This window comes from Dromaius novaehollandiae, chromosome 2, assembly GCF_036370855.1.
Source record: "Dromaius novaehollandiae isolate bDroNov1 chromosome 2, bDroNov1.hap1, whole genome shotgun sequence".
NCBI classification, from domain to species: Eukaryota; Metazoa; Chordata; class Aves; order Casuariiformes; family Dromaiidae; genus Dromaius; species Dromaius novaehollandiae.
The window spans coordinates 138,673,069-138,689,850 of NC_088099.1; the positions used below are offsets into that span (position 1 = coordinate 138,673,069).

The 16,782-nt window shown below is 39.1% G+C and overlaps 1 protein-coding gene, 1 long non-coding RNA gene and 1 other non-coding gene across 3 annotated transcripts in view; 1 reads left to right on the forward strand and 2 right to left on the reverse strand.

The window, feature by feature from the left end:
- The window catches only part of UBE2V2 (ubiquitin conjugating enzyme E2 V2), a 34,035-nt gene extending 25,078 nt beyond the window's left edge, over positions 1–8,957 (reverse strand). The window contains exon 1 of the mRNA XM_026102969.2: positions 8,804–8,957. Within this exon, the coding sequence (XP_025958754.1) occupies positions 8,804–8,819 (16 nt within the window). The 5' untranslated portion in view covers positions 8,820–8,957. The remainder of the gene's footprint in view (positions 1–8,803) is intronic.
- On the forward strand, positions 8,893–11,574 carry LOC112984829 (uncharacterized). The gene is made up of 2 exons (XR_003259593.2): positions 8,893–9,124; positions 10,755–11,574. It is a non-coding gene; the product is annotated as an uncharacterized LOC112984829 (long non-coding RNA).
- A 2,050-nt stretch (positions 11,575–13,624) lies between these two features.
- TRNAA-AGC (transfer RNA alanine (anticodon AGC)) lies at positions 13,625–13,697 on the reverse strand. The gene has a single exon. It is a non-coding gene; the product is annotated as a tRNA-Ala (tRNA).
- Positions 13,698–16,782: the final 3,085 nt, after the last annotated feature.

Sequence of the window (16,782 nt, forward strand, 5' to 3'; positions counted from 1 at the left end):
AAGTCTCAGGTTTTTATGGCAACACAGAATGCATCTTTTGGCTGAAGGGTAAAAGGCTTGAAGGGGTGCCTCTGCCTTTTGCTTATTTTTTTCTTAAACATGAGTGTGTGTTCTACCCCAAAGAAATAATTTCATTAAAGACAGAAGGTAGATGTACAGAAGCAATTTTCTCTCTTAATCTCATTTTCATTATGCATGTTCATAATATTAAAATGTCAGTTAACTGCTAGCAGTAATAATTTTAAAAGGATAAATTCTAAATAGAATATTATAGTTTATCTAGTTTGGGGATGGAAAGGGAAGAAATAAAGTTCTATAGCTCTGGGTATTAGTAGTTGGGACTTTCATACACAGATACCTGATTTACAAACACAAGTTAGAGTGACTTCAGCTACAAATCTTGATAGTGGAGTAACGGATCTCAGTCTATTAGGACCACAAAAGTGGTATCTGCTTATTCAATGTGTTACAATTTGTGTTGCTTTCACAGTAAGAATGAGGCCTTGAACTTGACTTCTCCAGCCAAGTGAACATCTCAAATGTGAAACTTCGTAATAAAACGTTTGTGCAGTTTTAGGTTTTGTTAATTATGTTTGGAAGTGTGAGAAATTACTAGCAAAATCAATAGGTCCATTATTAAGGTATCTTCACCTAGAAAGTCTCTCCATCTTTTCTCTTGCCTGCCTCTTAGGTAACTAGACTGCAGCGAGCTAACTGCTCCTCTTAGCTTTTGTGTTCCACCAATTCTGCTCAGGGAAGTTTTTCATCAGATTAGTTACTCACAGCAGCCTTCTAGACAACTCCTCCTGTGACAGCCAACAGCCTCCAGGAAAATACTACACCTGTTTAGTTTTTACTCTGATCATGCTGATGCACACTCCTCTCTCCCATCCTTCCCTACTCCCCATAGACACTCCTTTCTTCTTACTCACCTTTCTCAGAAGAGTGGCTGACATAGAGGGAAACAAGGCTGCCATTAGTTATCTGACTCATGAGAGCTGCTCCAGCCTTGACCAGCATCCGGGGAGAGGCCATTTCTCACAAATCCTGGGAAGGCTATCCATTCTTCACTATTTCTCCTTACGAAAGATTCACTCCCTCACTGAAAACCTCCATTCCCTATCTACTGCAGTCCAACTTCAAAGTATCCTCTTCTCTCCCAATTTTTTTTATGTAGCAACAATACCTTAAACGTCCCAAAGCTGTACAAGGTACAACAATAAAGCAGCACAACAGCCATCATAGCATGTCAGTGAGCAGAAGTACACAGAACAGCTAAGATCAGATAGGTGCATGCACAGAATATAGTCCACATCTGAGAGACCTTCCAGCTGGACTCAGCCTTGCTAGCTATTCACACATATGCAACAACAGTTACAGTTTGTTTCACTCTACCTTTGCATTTTCACACAAACATCATCACCTTGAACAGTGTCATTGGTATGGAATGACTGATGGTGCTCATATAAATGCACCATAGAAGAAGTTTGCTTCACTACTGTTACATATGTTATTAGACTACAAATCAGGGCATAAACAAGCTTTAGGTAAAAAAGGAAAACCTTGGAAAGTTCTCCCACAAAAACCTTCATCCAAAATAACTGAAGTTACCACACTAATACAAATCCGTAATATTAAAAAAACCTAAAATACAGTCACGATTAAAAACCAATGTATATAATTTACTTAAAATTCATTTATTTTACACATTTGCACCAATATTAGTGGTATAAATATAGGAGTTTAAAGTATATCCAAGTGCAGGTTTTCTGCTATAAACAGGACCACTGTTAACTCAGACAGGTCAGATATTGCATGTCCAGCTGTGACTAACTATAAGAAAAAACATACAGGAAGCAAACAGTTAAAGTCACTAAATAGCTCATCAAGCTTGTTTTGGTAGAGGGTGGAGATACACGGGCTATGGTTTAAAAAGTTAACTCTTTACATGCAATAACTGAATGAAACACAGATGACCTACTAAATGGTGCAACTGATTTCCTTAACTTTTACTATATGAAGTGGTGGATTAGGAAAAATGACACATTCTGATGCTTATCAAATTGAGAATTTTATTACTATTCAGATTTTTTTACAAAACAAGGTAGGGCAGGAAACTAGTAAAGCAAAGTTAGTTTAACAAAGATACCAGTGACTTCAAAAAATAACATCAACATTAATTCCGATTTAATCATTCTAAGTCATCAAGATTAATTGCTCAGTACCTACTCAATTTTTGCAAGTTTCATTTTAAATCTGAGACTGTGCTGGCAGAGAGGAAAAAGGATTTTAAACACTTTTTAATGTAAGAAGACACTAAAATTTTTGTTTCATGTAAAAGGACAGGAGTAGTGGAAAATTAGAGGAACACAGCAGAGGCCAAAATTTCTTATCGTGAAATGACTTTCACAGGGTCTGCTTTAATAGGAAGGAATACAATCTGTGACCCAGATAACAAGGATTTAGTTTAGCAAAGCCGTAAAGCTGTCTAAACGAGTTACAAATCATTGATTAGCAAACAGTTAGACTTACATAAAGATCCTTTCCAACATGACTCAGCACCCACTAACAGTCCAAAGCATAAAAATCTTTTATCTATAAAAAACAAATACTGTGATCTGTGATTACTGTTGTGATTTCACACAACTTTCAGTTATACACCTGAGTATATACTTTAAGGATCTAATCAGCAAATGCGTACCATTCACCAACATATTTACAGTGACAAGACTTCAGTCTGCAGTTATCTATATGCAGTGTCTCAAAGGTTTAAATTATTTAAAATTTACATGATCACAGATTGTATTTCAGTGAGAAGAAAAAAAGCTTAGATTTTTTTCCTTGAGAAAGTTCTAACCAATGTGCATAAATTAGTAACACTATATTGTTATCCTGAGTAAAGGCCACTGTTTCTATATGTACATTTACTCAAGTGAATTTCAAATGCACTTAGCTTACTACTTATGAATAGCTACAAATGCAATGAAAGGACACTATTTTTTTTCTTGGTACAGTTTAAATACGTCCAATGGAACTTTTTTTTTAAAAGGGACAATGAGTCTAATTTATCTAGATGTTAAATTTCATTGGCATTTTATTGGCATCATTAATATTTTTTCTAATCTAGCTGAAGCTTCCAATGACACAAAGGATTAATTTAAAGCTCTGAAGTTTTATGTTGCTGTTGAAGGTTCCATTTGTTGCAAGATGCTAACGAGAAATAATTCAGTCACAATTTATATTACTTGAGAAATATCACACATTTAAAAGGCTGTAAAACAAGCACGTGTTATTCAGAACCAGTCTAACAGCTTTACATTTCTAAGTTTTTGTATTAATGTACTGATTCTGTTCAACATATTGTTCGAATTACAGCTCATTAAAATCTTCCAAATGACAAAAATAAAAACATTCTTTGGGGCAGAAGGCAGGGTAGCATACTGCAACCCTTCTGAATGCAGCTTAAATCACCACAATTTTGAATGCTTCCTCAATAGCATCTTCTTGTCTCTTCAAAAGCCACTTTGAGGCTCCCACAGGCTAATTGAGATAGCAAGGAAACAAAACCTAAGTACTTTTGGTGACACTAATAGTTGAACTTGATCTAGTAGTTTATTTAAATTTAGTTACTACAGGACTTGTATACTTTCCGTCTGGATGAAGTATAAGCCATACTCTAGGAAAAAACACATTAAGAATGGGGAGTGAGAAGAGAAAGGGTCTGTCAACAAAACAAGCCTGAACAGTTTCACAGGAAGTACTTACACTACCTTAGGAAAAATCTTCCATGAGGCAAAATACCACAAGTAATAAAAGTGTGTAGGTAATTCAACTCCCACTGACTACTCATGAGATTTGGGAATCTAATTCTCACATATAAGAAGCCTTTTCACTTGTGCTTAGATTTCTACTACAGACCATCTCTCTCCAAACACTGAAAGGCTAATCTTACTGAAATTTTCTATATTGTGTCTTTATCCAGGCTGGAATTTTCTCAGATTGCATAGTATAATTAATGTAATGCACTTTAATACTATACCTGATAACATCCTTGAATTTCAAACAAATTCTTAAAGAAAAAAAAAAAGTGGCCTACCTTGTAATCCTCTTTATTTTATCTGAGAAGTAATGTGTTCAGCCTGTGAGCATACCCTTGCATAGTCATCATGGCACAAAGACATAAGTTGGGGCACATATTTAAGACAGAGTTGTAAAAAAACAACATGAGACAGCTGAATTGTAAGGGCAAAACTCTGAGGAAAGATACAGTACCTTGCCTATATATGCTCCAAAGCAGGAAAGAACTGAAAGTCTATATATAACTTAAAAGTCACTTGCGAGCACGGCTGTTTTCAACCCAGCTGAAGCACATCTAAATGATTTGTGGCTTGTCAAGATTTTTTTTTTACAAAGGCAGAACAATCCCAGTTGCAACTTCTTGTGCACAGGACAGGATGAAAAAATGCCCCACACAAAGACTGCTGCCTCACAGAATACAGTATTTTACTTCTTTTGTTTTCTCTGATTACTTGCAGCTTTAAGAAATCTGTGCTTACAGAGCTAAAATTATAAATACACAGAACAAGGTTTATGAAGACTGTAAAATTCTAAACATCTTTTTTACTGACTTCTTGGACAGATTCAGGACAAGTGATTAATATGATGGAGGCATAATACAAAAATACAAAGGTGGGGTAATCCATCCTGGAAGGTGAAAGATACCTTATTAGATATACAACAGAGGACCATTCAGTCCACAAGAGCAGGAAAAGTCAAGATCCAATAGATCAGATGAAAGGAGAAACCTATCCATGATTAGTTTAACACACAGGCTATCTAGATACAAAGCTTAAATTCTATCATTTTCAATATGGAAAAAGTGTTCTTTAAAGCACTACTCCTACATCCTACTTACGAATAAACTCCAAACAGTAGTCTCCAAACACGGTAAGATGATCCACCAATCTCTATGCCCACCAAGTGCAGAAGAGAATGACATCAGGAATCGAGAAGACGTTACACTTAATGGATTTAATGGAAAGTATTATGAAGTCCTACATCACGTTATGGAATCATCTTCGGTGGAGGTTTTTAAGAAAAAGCAAACAAAAAACAACAACTAACCCTTGCCAGAAAAGATACACTCAGGCCTTGCCTAACAGCTCAGGGAATTAGACTAAATGCCCTCAAGATCATTTCCAGTCCTTCATTTTTAATTTCAGCCTCTTCATAGCTAATGTTTTGTCATGCACACTTCTTAGAACTGCTTTCACCACCACTAAATATTTAAGAATAAAAGTGAAAACCAAACTTAAGAAAGTAAGACATTGACACTGAGCATTGTGCCACTTCTGTTCAAAGAACTAGTCATACTGAAGTTCAATGGGAAAGTTATTTTTGCATGGGCAAGGCAAGTCATGCAAAGTAGCTGATTCTTCCTTAATGATCCGGCTATTTGTAATTAAGCAGTTTGGATTTTACGGAAATAATATTTGTTTGGGATCTATCAGTGCTCCTTCAAGACCATTTAGCACACTTTCACAAAAGGTTGCTTGTGATTACATACTAGAAATAAATCAGGAGTAAATATAAATTACTCGCCTTCTCTCTCCCCCAAGCTACTTAAATCCTCAGTGGAAAAAGGAGGAGAAGACAACCTTTAACAGCCCATAGTAAGAACACGTTACTAGACACTGCAGCCTTAATTCTCATGTTTGCACATATAAGTTGTAACAACTTAGTGACATGATCACTGCTTTAAGGATACATTCATGTTCTTAGATACATATCTTATACACATAAGGTAATTTTAAGTAAAAACAAAATTCTGGAAATGCAAAAAATAAAATAATGAATAACAGCATTAAAAGGAGTTCTCTTTCTCAAGTTACATAAGAGATTTTAAATAGTATGCTTTGGTAATTTTTTTTTACCCTGAAAATACATTAAATTATATCTTCTACTCTGTATTTTCAATAAGATCAATAAAATGAGTCTCCAGCTAACCAATCTGAAATTGGCAGATTACATTTCAACAACAGCCACTCTCTTCTTAGAGAAATTGACTTTTTTTTCCCCAAAACCTCCAACAGCATCCACACAAATAACACAGGTCTAGACCCAAACAAAAGGATTTGTAATGTTGAAGGATGAACTGAACCGCAGCTTAAAAATAAATTTCTAGATATTATAATATCTACATGTGAAATTAACCAATAGAGGTGATTTTAGAAAACTATATGATACCTATTCTACAACAATATAATGCTGGCATACACAGTTCCTTTAGAACATATGAAAGGACAGTTATTGCCAAATAAATCACTTGTTCTTAAATGCGTGCATTTTTTTACATGCTGGTTCAAAAAACAATTGATCTTTGGAAAGAAATACCTGAAATAAAACTAAGACAATTGACTTTAGTAAAAGTTTTGCTGTTGATTTCCTTGGGACTAGAATTCCATTCCTGGACTTCATGCAACCAAAACATTCATTTTTCTGAAATAAATAAGGATTAAGTTAAACTCTATGGGAAGAGCAGATGAGCTCACTGAACTAGAGTTAATCTTTTTATTTCTATAGCAAGTCATTCCCTTCCCTTCTCCACAAATGAGAATAACACAGTCTTCTGATATGAAGTGTACTTCTGGATGAGATCTTAAAAATCTAAAGTTTTGTCTACTATGGGGGAAAAAAACAGAACATCCCTCCATTCCCCAAAATTGAAGCCTATACCAACACAGAGCCAACAGTATTTTCCCCCTGGAAGTAAGAATTTTTGCCTTGGATGCCCTGACTAAGTTTTCCAAGCGTTGTGGTCACGCTGATTCTGTCTGGTTGTTTCATGTAAATTTCAATGTAAATTAAATTTACTAAAATCATTTAATTTCTATAACAATGCACACATGTAGTACTAGCATTTTAGGCTGTCTGGGGTAATTTATATATAAATAATTCTGTACACCTTCCACATTTTTTTAAACTTTAGACATGTTCATATTTCTAAGATGAAAACAACTGCAGCAAATATGTATATACAGAGGCTTTCATATATCCCATGTAAGACTGCAGAGAATGCTTATAACAGAAAAACCTATGAGTTCAGTCAAAACAATATTTCTGCTTATAGAGCTGAATATTCTGTAGGAAGACAATAGCTTTTTTGATATATGAATTTTTAGTAACTGGTATTCTAAAATAACCAGACTGAATGCACTGAATTGCCAAATGCCAATACTCAATACACATGACATTGAACAACTTCCTGTGTATTACAGGAAACCCCAGGCCAGAGCCCAGGCATAAGCAGAAGCCTTCAGAAGTTGTGGTATAATAAAGCTAATAATAAAACTTCTATTTTTTAGCTTTGAAACAAAGAAGTATTTCAATAAATGTTAACAAAATAAAATGCAGTAACCTGCAGGCAAGAAAATACTCAGTTTCTGTAACAGATCCATTCTGACTCAGCTTAGCATGGGCAATAATGCACCTTTTTTTGACTTCTCTTTCTCACCACTCCAAGAGCTCCTCTATGCCCTGCTTTGCTGTAAGCTCTCCAGATTCCACTCTGTAAAGCCCACTTCCCCAAAGTCACACCACCAAGTGGAACAGACTCTGCTACCCAAAATAAGCTGCCCACCATCTCCTTCTTACAGAATCCACAGTAAGGCACCAAGATCAGTTTCAGTACACAGATGTTTCTTATTTTTCTCTATAGTCTCTATCCTTCAATGATCCAGTGGATTGGGAACAGAAATAAATCAATTTGACCAATGTTCACCCTAGACTTAGTACTGAGATCAGTTCATTCCTCCGTCCTGAGCTCTGTCAATCCCACTGATCTCTTAAGAAATCTCAGGAGACAGAAAAGGGGGACAAAGTAAGCCCTGAAGCCTTCACCTTTTGTGCTGGGTTAAGGGCTTTTTATTTTTCAAATCTCTCCTGAAATGAAACTGAGACAGTAAGTCTGTGCTTCTTAAACTTCTGCATTAAGTACTTAAAGCAGTATTGTTGTCTCTTCCTTTATCACCACCCTCCACAAAATTCTGCCAGGCAATTGCTCAACATATTTTATACTGGTTACTGAACTCTTTACTCTTCTATTTATTTACCTATAAGATAGGCCCTTTGGCTCCAGTGACCACACAGTGAAAGAGAGCAAGATGCTGCACTCTTTCTCCCCCCTTACTCTATTGCTTCCTGAAATGCTGCAGTCAGCACCAAACTTTAGTACCTTTCCCCCAAAACACAATATAGGCCTGATACCTTTCCCCCTGCAGCAAGGGTCAAGAGATAGGTAGGACAGTTCTTACTTTTAGGCACTACTGCATCTCAACTCTTATATTCACAAGACAAGACACTGGGGAAAACAAATCTTTTTCCTCTAGCATTTTCACTAGGGCAGTGACATGCCCTCTACTCCCTATACACACACACATCTATCCATTTCTGCCTCTCGACTGATCAAGTCTTCTCTTCTCCACCCTGCTGCATTAATTACAGAAACCGGAGCCCTTTCTTGCACCATTCACCCCTTAGCCCAGGCTCTCATGGGGGTGTGGCTGCCCTACCGATGCAGGGTGACCGTGACTGGAGCACAGCCTGGCCCGGCGCCCCTATAAATTCCCTTTTCCCTCCCGAAAGATACCTCCTGCCCCCTCCAGCCCCTTCCTATCACAGACAGCCCGCTCCCCTCCCCGCGAGAGGAGACCTCCCCAGTCCCTGCGAGGGCGCTCCCAAAGCACTGGCCCAGCGCCCCGCTTTCTCGCGCCAGCCCCAGGCCCACCGAGCCCCCCTCACAGACCTGTGGATCCAGCCATCTTGTCCAAACCCCCCCACCGGTCCGGGCCTGCACGCGATGCGCGTCACTTCCGCCTAACGCACCCCGTCACTTCCTGCAGGACAACGGCGGCACGGGACGGCGGAAGCGTGGGAGCAGGCATAGGGCGGGGGAGGGAAGGGAGAAGGCGCGCGATCGCGGGGGCGGGGCCGAGGGGAGGGGAAGCGGCGAGCGAGAGCTCCCGTCTCGTCTCATCTCCCAGCCGCACACGACGAGGAGGGGAGCTCCGGGACTGTGGGGCTAAGGACGCCCCGCGCCCAGGGCGCCAGAACCTGACTATAACGTGTGAGTATTCACAAGGAGCTACTCCTGCATACGAGGAGTTACAAAGACACATGCACGAATGGGTCTCACTCAGCCCCCAGACCTTACGGTTCCTCCGGTCCCCTGGTCGCCGGCCCCTCCTGTAGTCTCACCCTTACAGACACGCACGCTCACGCTCGGCTTCCAAGCCACTTAATCTACTCACTTGCCAGCTGGTCCGGCTTCATGCTCACTAGCGATCACACAAATACCCTTGCTCCCTTCAGTTCCTGGCACCACGGCCTCCGTGACCCGTGGTCCCACTCTAGTTGATGGTGCTTGATTTCACTCGCTCTGGTCTCTCCAGCTACTACCAGCACAGGCACAAGGGCCTCTGATCCATGGTCCCACTCCATTTCCTGGTACTCAGACCCTCACTTGCTCCAGGTGCTAGCACACAGGTCTCTATGACCTGTGGCCTGACTCCAGTTGCTTGCACTTAGACCTCCATACACACACATGCAGACAGAATACAGAGCCTCTCACCCAGGAAAATAGTTAGAAATGGAACTTAGTAAGAAGATAAGACAGTGTGCTGATGAACCAAAGGGCCATGGCCAGATAAGCATACTGACCAATGGCATTTGCATGCAAATGACCCTTTCTATTCCCTTATCCCTCTATTTTCCCACATTTGTTTCTACCCAAACCACCTTGCTACCTCCCTTTCCCTGCCTTTTGTTCCTTCCCTCAACATCCCACAAGTCTTGTGCAATCCCAAAATGCTGCATCCCATGTGTCCCATACTGTCTGAAGTAATTCCCCTCAGTCAGTAAGGTGATCGGGAGAGCTGCTTCCATGTAGGTGGGTTTTACACCTGGACCATGGGGCTGATGCTTTCCTGGGACAGCCCTGGGAAGAGCCGGGTGGGGGACCCATTTCTCTGACTGGATTATTCCCTCACCTGCCCCCTCTGCATTCCTGTTCCTTCATGGTTGTGGAGATGAGCCATTTAGGGGCTGACCTGTCTCCTGCAATGGTCCTGAGACTAGCCATAGACAGGGTATTTGGGTTCCCCCACATGCCATGTTCCTCTGTGCTCCTTTGTGCATGTGAAGAGGAGCTCTTTATCACACAGCCTAACCATTTTTAGTTCTTTCACTGATTTCTACCTCTTTTTATAAAGGGCAGTTACTAATTTTGACTAGACTTCTGTAACAGGAATGAGTGGAAGCTTCAGTATTTACACTAACTGAACTAGAAGCCTTTCAAGGACAGTGAATGAAATTACTTAAACTGCATTTTAATGACCTATGGAGCTTTCCATTATCACAAGTTGATTATAAAGATTCTCTTCTGTAGCCTGTTTCAATTTTCTTTTGGTAGCAACAGTAAGCACACTGAAAAAATACCATAATATTTACAGACTTTTCTCCACCAACTATTATAGTACCACTGTGAAAAATATTGTGGCCTGGAACAGAATAAAAAGCAACATGAGTTGCTTTTTCCATTTCCTACTCTTTGTGATCAAGAAGAAGGGCAAAAGGGATTCTGAAGATCACTACATGAACCTTCTTGGTTTAAGCAAGCTTATTTACTGCAGTAATTTGAATGTAGCTAAGAGGAGCTTCTAGCAAGCTACATTTCACCAGCCTGTTTCTATTTGCAGCAAAACTAGAAACTGACCAACTCCAAGACCAAAGGGAGCTCTATGACCACCCAACTCCAGCATACTCGGACCACTTGCTTTTTTCAGAAAGACTCATTCTTCTTTTTTAGGTCATCTTATGTTAACAAGTAACGATACAGCTGCATATCACTGAACACATGATACAAGTACGGCTGCAGTTTACCAGACCAAAGCTAACTTGTATTCAGTGAGTCTCTGAAAGAAGACAGAGGACTCCACATTCCATTTACACCTAGGTGTAGGACCCATCCTGGAGTTATTAGCAACAAATTATTCCAACACTGATTGCAACCACGGGAAATAAAGCTAAAACAGTCGCCAAAAGGGACAAAAAGCATAACACTGCTGGTAGACGTGAGGTGCCTTGTACTAAGTGACTCTAACAGCTTTGTTTCACTCCTCTAATGCTCAGCTAAGTTTACTGCGATAAAATGGAGTTCCCTGCAATATTGATGGTGAGATAAAACATACTTGGTTAACGAGAAGCTGAACAGATTCAAAGGCATAAGATTTTCCTTCTTCTCCAAGCTGTCGAGTGCTTACATATGGTAACAACTCGTCTCTCACCTTTGCCTTCAAAAAAAGAATTCTTCCTTGAAATACAAGTTCTGCTTACATTTTGATCAAAATATTTAGGGTTATGGTACTCATTACTACAAAAACCTTTTATAAACTGTACTGTTAAACACCACATAGCATCACTTACTTAAAAAAAAAAAGCCCTTAAAACTGTAGTGTGCTCAGCCCAGAAATTCAGTGTACCACAATCGTGCTGTGAAATAAATTTATTTAAAGTGTTTCAGAGAGTTAAGATTTTTGAGCGTATGCTCTGCATACAGCCCTCTTGCTGGAAAACACTGTCCAGAGTTGCCAGGACAACGGTCCCCAAACTCCCCTCCCTCCCCCAGAGATTTGCTAACTAATATTTGCAACAAAGTCTCAAGTGTTAGAGAGAAGACAGATAAGGAACAATTATTCCCCATTTCTCAGACTACAACAAACAATGGCAACATTACCTTAAAGCAGGTTTACTATAAACAAAAATTATTTTTCAGAAAATGAATTGCGTAACTCATTTAAGCAAGATATTAGAAGACAAAAGTCTATGTGAATGGCAATAATAGTAAAAATCAAACAAAGCTGCGTTCCCTGGCAGTTCTTTACATATGGTACTTCTGTGCAGCTTCTGACTCAGAAAGTGCTGGACAGATGCCAGACTGAATCTGTTTACTTTGTTTCTACACATTTTGCCTAAGCAGCTTGTGCTGCCTACTGTAGGCAACAGAATTTTGTGACAGACCCTTTGATCTGACCAAAGCAGTCACTCTTTTGACACTCAGCTCTAGGAACTACTTACACTATCATCAGGTAATTTCCCCCATAGGTAGTGGTTTTGGGGGCTAGGACCCTATCTCTACCAATCCCCTAAATTCTTCACACAATAGTTTAACTAAAGATACAAAACTTCACATGAGATGAGAAAAAACTCTTACAGCTATTCATTAATATTTATTTATATTAATTAATGTTTATTGATTAGTGCTTAGAAGCTCTAACAAATATCAGAGCTCCACTATAGGAAGCTGTGCATAAATATAATGGACAGCCCTTAGTTTAGAGCGCTTACTGTTAGAAGCCATAGTCCAAAAAGTGGTTGTAGACTGAACCTGCACAAAGCCCCACTGAAGTCACTCATTTAATCAATGTACAATTTGCATCTGATCAGTAGAGAAAAGCAACATTACCAATCCTCTTCGAAAGAACAGAATGTGTTGGCTACTAAGCAGTCACACAAAAAACTACTGCAGAATCTTATTCCAAGCAAATGGATATTTAAATCATTACATGAACATAAACAAGACTCCTGAAGGCGGTAATGTTCTCTCCAGTAGGTTTCATTTTACCTACAATTATCTAGCAGTCTTCAAGTTTCAATACCTCTTCTCTCTCCAGTACTTGGAGACAACAAGGGAAATAAGCAAATTCAATTTCCATCCCATCACTCCAGAGTCAACTCCTGTCTTCTCACTTCATACAAGGATGTCAAAACTCCCTAATTCTCCCCACAAGTGCTACCCATGCATCCATGCAGTAGAGTATCCTTCCCCTTCCTTAACTTAAAACCTAACTCACAGTTTTTGTTTCCTGATTTTCATTTGTTTTAACATGTATAGTCCCAAGATCCTGATTGCACAGAATCACTGTATGAATTATTATTACACAATGTGTGAATGATTTCACTTCAAGTTTTTCCAAGCAAACAAGGGCCCCGCAATTACAGGCATTAAGTTTGCTCTGTTTGCCCATGCTGCCAAGGTAGAAGTACAAGCAGTTAAATACCTGAATGAGATAGTAATAAAATCAAATTAGAATAGAATAGAAAATATCTTATGAAGACTCAGAAGTGGAAATACAGATCTATAGAGAATACTCCTCACTGCGGAAATACCAAATTTGTTCTTAATGATGTAAACTATTATGCACTAAACAATAATATTAAATATACATTTAACTAATGAAATCATAACCTAAAAATTTCAGGTTATGTTAAAATCCCTCATTTATTTTGCTCTTAAACTTATTCATATATATTATTTATTACTGTTATTAAAAGATCAATAAGCTTTATTACTTCTGCTAAGGATTGTATTTTCCTCCCTATATGCAAAACAACATACATACAATTTGGAAAAGAAAAAATTAAATACTGAAGACAGTGTGTGAATATTTTTTACATTACAGTTCCTACAGATTTTTTATACATATTTTGCTTGTGTATGATGTGAATAGTAAATATTTTTCAGTACTGCTTTTTAATTCACAATGAATAAATTGCTTAAAACATACAGTGGAGAATGCGGGCATCGATCCCGCTACCTCTCGCATGCTAAGCGAGCGCTCTACCATTTGAGCTAATTCCCCAGCTGAAAAAAACCCCACTGAAACAGACAGTTGTACACCCCAGACATACTGATAACCACAATACAACTGCTCTAGATTATAATTCATTGTCTCTTGCTGAGTCATTCCTTCCACTCACCAACAACTGACTGCAACTCACAGCTGGAAGTGTGTGATAAATCTTTCAGAATATACACTACCAGAATAATCTTATTCGTCATAAATTTTATAACACAAGTCTTTGCTATTTAGCTATTTCCATATAAGAAGATCTCCAAAAGATCAAGAGTTATTTAAAAGAAACCAAATGTCTTATTGAAAAAAAAAAGTATTAAGCAACTGTTCCAAATTCAACAAGGAAACCCATGTTTTTTCCAATTTTCAAGGCATACTCATGAAAAAATGGTCTAGGAAATGTTTAATGAGAGAAAAATATTATATGCCTGTTCAAAACAGTTTTTTATATTCCAAGCTTATGCCCATATATAAGCATGTATATATATTTATGTCAAGAAGGAAGGAAAAATAAGGAATAGATTTCTTCTCTAGGAAATAATACAGATAATGGTATTTTCTTAGCTTCATAACCCTTTAGGTGATAACAGCTTACAAGACAAATCAACATCCTTCACTACAGAGAAAAAAAATCTAGCTTTGCCCCACTCTTGCCATCTCCCCTCTGCCTCCCAACTTCCTTTTGGAGGGACAATGTCTGGCTGCTGCATTTCTGTGGGGTGACATACATGTTTATTACCTCCCCAAATTCACTTCCCTACAATAAATACGTAACTTCTAGCAACCTTAAAACACTGACTTTATGAAAAATGAACACATACAAGCATGACAAATGTTTGCATGACTTCACACAGTGCATAAACCTTGTACCATAGGCAGGTACACAATTATGTACAGTAATGGGTCATCTTCTTTAACATATTATTAATTTACACCTTTATCAAAGCAAATATTTAACTCGGAACAGAGCTCTATGGAATACTGAAATGAATTACAAGACATAATAGTAACTTTTTTTTAACGCTATCATATTTGTCCTCTAAATTTTCTCAAACATTACAGTCACGGTAATATAAAAGTATTACCATGTTTTCCTGTGACTTCATTCAGAACTCACAAAACACAGTAGACAGGACAAAGTTTGTAGAAAGAATTAGTATCTACTACTAGATCAACTGATATATTTAGAAGAAGTTCCCCCCTCCTGCCCAGCCCTGCATACGCTGGCTCCAACCAAGAGCAGGTGCCACTTGCACATGCACTGCACACTGGTGCCCACGTCCCCATGACAGCGTCCCTGCCAGCTCGGGCTGCCCCACTCTGGGCACAGTGTGTCAGCCCGACCCGGCCAGTATGGCTACTGCTGATAGGGGGTGTGCAAGGGCAAAACAGGTTCGCCTGTCGGGCTGTGGCCAAGCAGCCAGGGGCCAGAGGTGGCTGGAGCCCAGGAGGTTTCCTCTCTGTTCTCCACATGCTCTGTGCTTGGTCACCACTACTGCAGTGATGCTCTCTCACAGACCTGTCTCCACACCTCATCTGCTGCTGCTCTATGCCTGCATAACCAGTTGCTCCATGCCTTCAGCCACATTTCCTCAGACTACCCCTCTCCCCTTCCACAAACTGCTGTCCTCAGCATTCGTGTATCTCTCTGCCATTTGCACCCTCTATTTTATTCCCTCTTTTCCCCAGCCTCGTTGCTGCTGCTTCCTTCCCTAAACCCAACCACACATACTGAAGTACAGATGAAATAAGAGGCAGGATCAAGAAGTTTTGATGGGAACTGGAAAGCTGTCAAGGGAAACATGTTGAACTTGAGCTGAACCGTGATGTGCTGGAGTTTCATGACAACGTGCATGTGAATGTAGTTGATTAATCCAGCATTTTTAGAACTCAGGCAAACGCAGGGGCAGACTTTGTTTTCTCACCCTGCACCTCCCCCATCTTTATTGTTTCAACTATGGAAGCCTCTCAGACAGTATCTTTGAAACATAAGCTTACTACTGTATATAAAATGACATACTCAACAAGGGAACTGGGACTCTGGTTCTCTGTCGGGTATGAAGAGTTTACAAACTTCGCCTCATTTGACAGGGCAGTGTGGATTTGTGCTCTTCCCTGTAGGCCACATGTATAGTTGCACATACAGCCACCTTAATCTACCACATACTGGCATTTTGACTGTTGCTTATGCTCTTCCATTTACAGAGAAGCAGAGGTTATTGCTGTCCTGTAGCCCTACCCCAGACAATGAATGTTTGCCAAGCTATTTCTTATTTCACAAAAACATGACTGCAGAATGGAAGATATTATTCACCCATAAAGTTTAAGTAAAGCTAAGGGGAAATCAACTCAGAGTGTGAATGGAAGCAAAACTGCCACCTGACTGGTTTATAACTGGCCTGGCTTGTTTTCATGTGGTCTTACTGGCTTCTGGTGACACTGAATCTGATAGTTTACTCACATTAGCACTGACATGGAGCTATTGTACATACATGTTCAATTGTTTCTGTAGGTGGCTTCTTTGACAGCTGGCAACACAAAGCAGGAATAGTTTAATCTACTGTCTTTATTCTGTATGGGAGTATTCACACGGTGTTTGACATACTTTAGTGTCGATTTGCTGCAAATTTTCTGATGGTGCCTGCAACAGCTAGCCACCAGAAAATATAGGAAGAAAGAATACAGTACTCAGAAAAAAGAATGGAGTTAGTTGTCAGCTCTAAAGGCATGAAGGGTCCAAGTGAGAATAAGAATCAAAGATAAAGCTGCTGGGGATTTACGGCAGTCTAAATTTAAGTTGCATTAGATGAATTTCTAAAAATACTGAAGCTAGGTCTGCCAAAGTTAAATACGATTCTTGTTTTTGGGGGGAGTGAATGTTTGTATGTAGTTTATTAATAATTTGTAGAATGTTTTAAAGGTCAAAAACAGCATAAAAGCAATGTATTCGTAGCACTTGTGAAGTAAAGAGGGATCTTCGCAATATAAATAATTCTTTTTTCCATGGCAGCTACTAGAACATGCACACAAGATTCAGCGTATTTGCTCTGCTGAAAACACTAGGTGGAAAACATACTAGCTTTCTGTATCA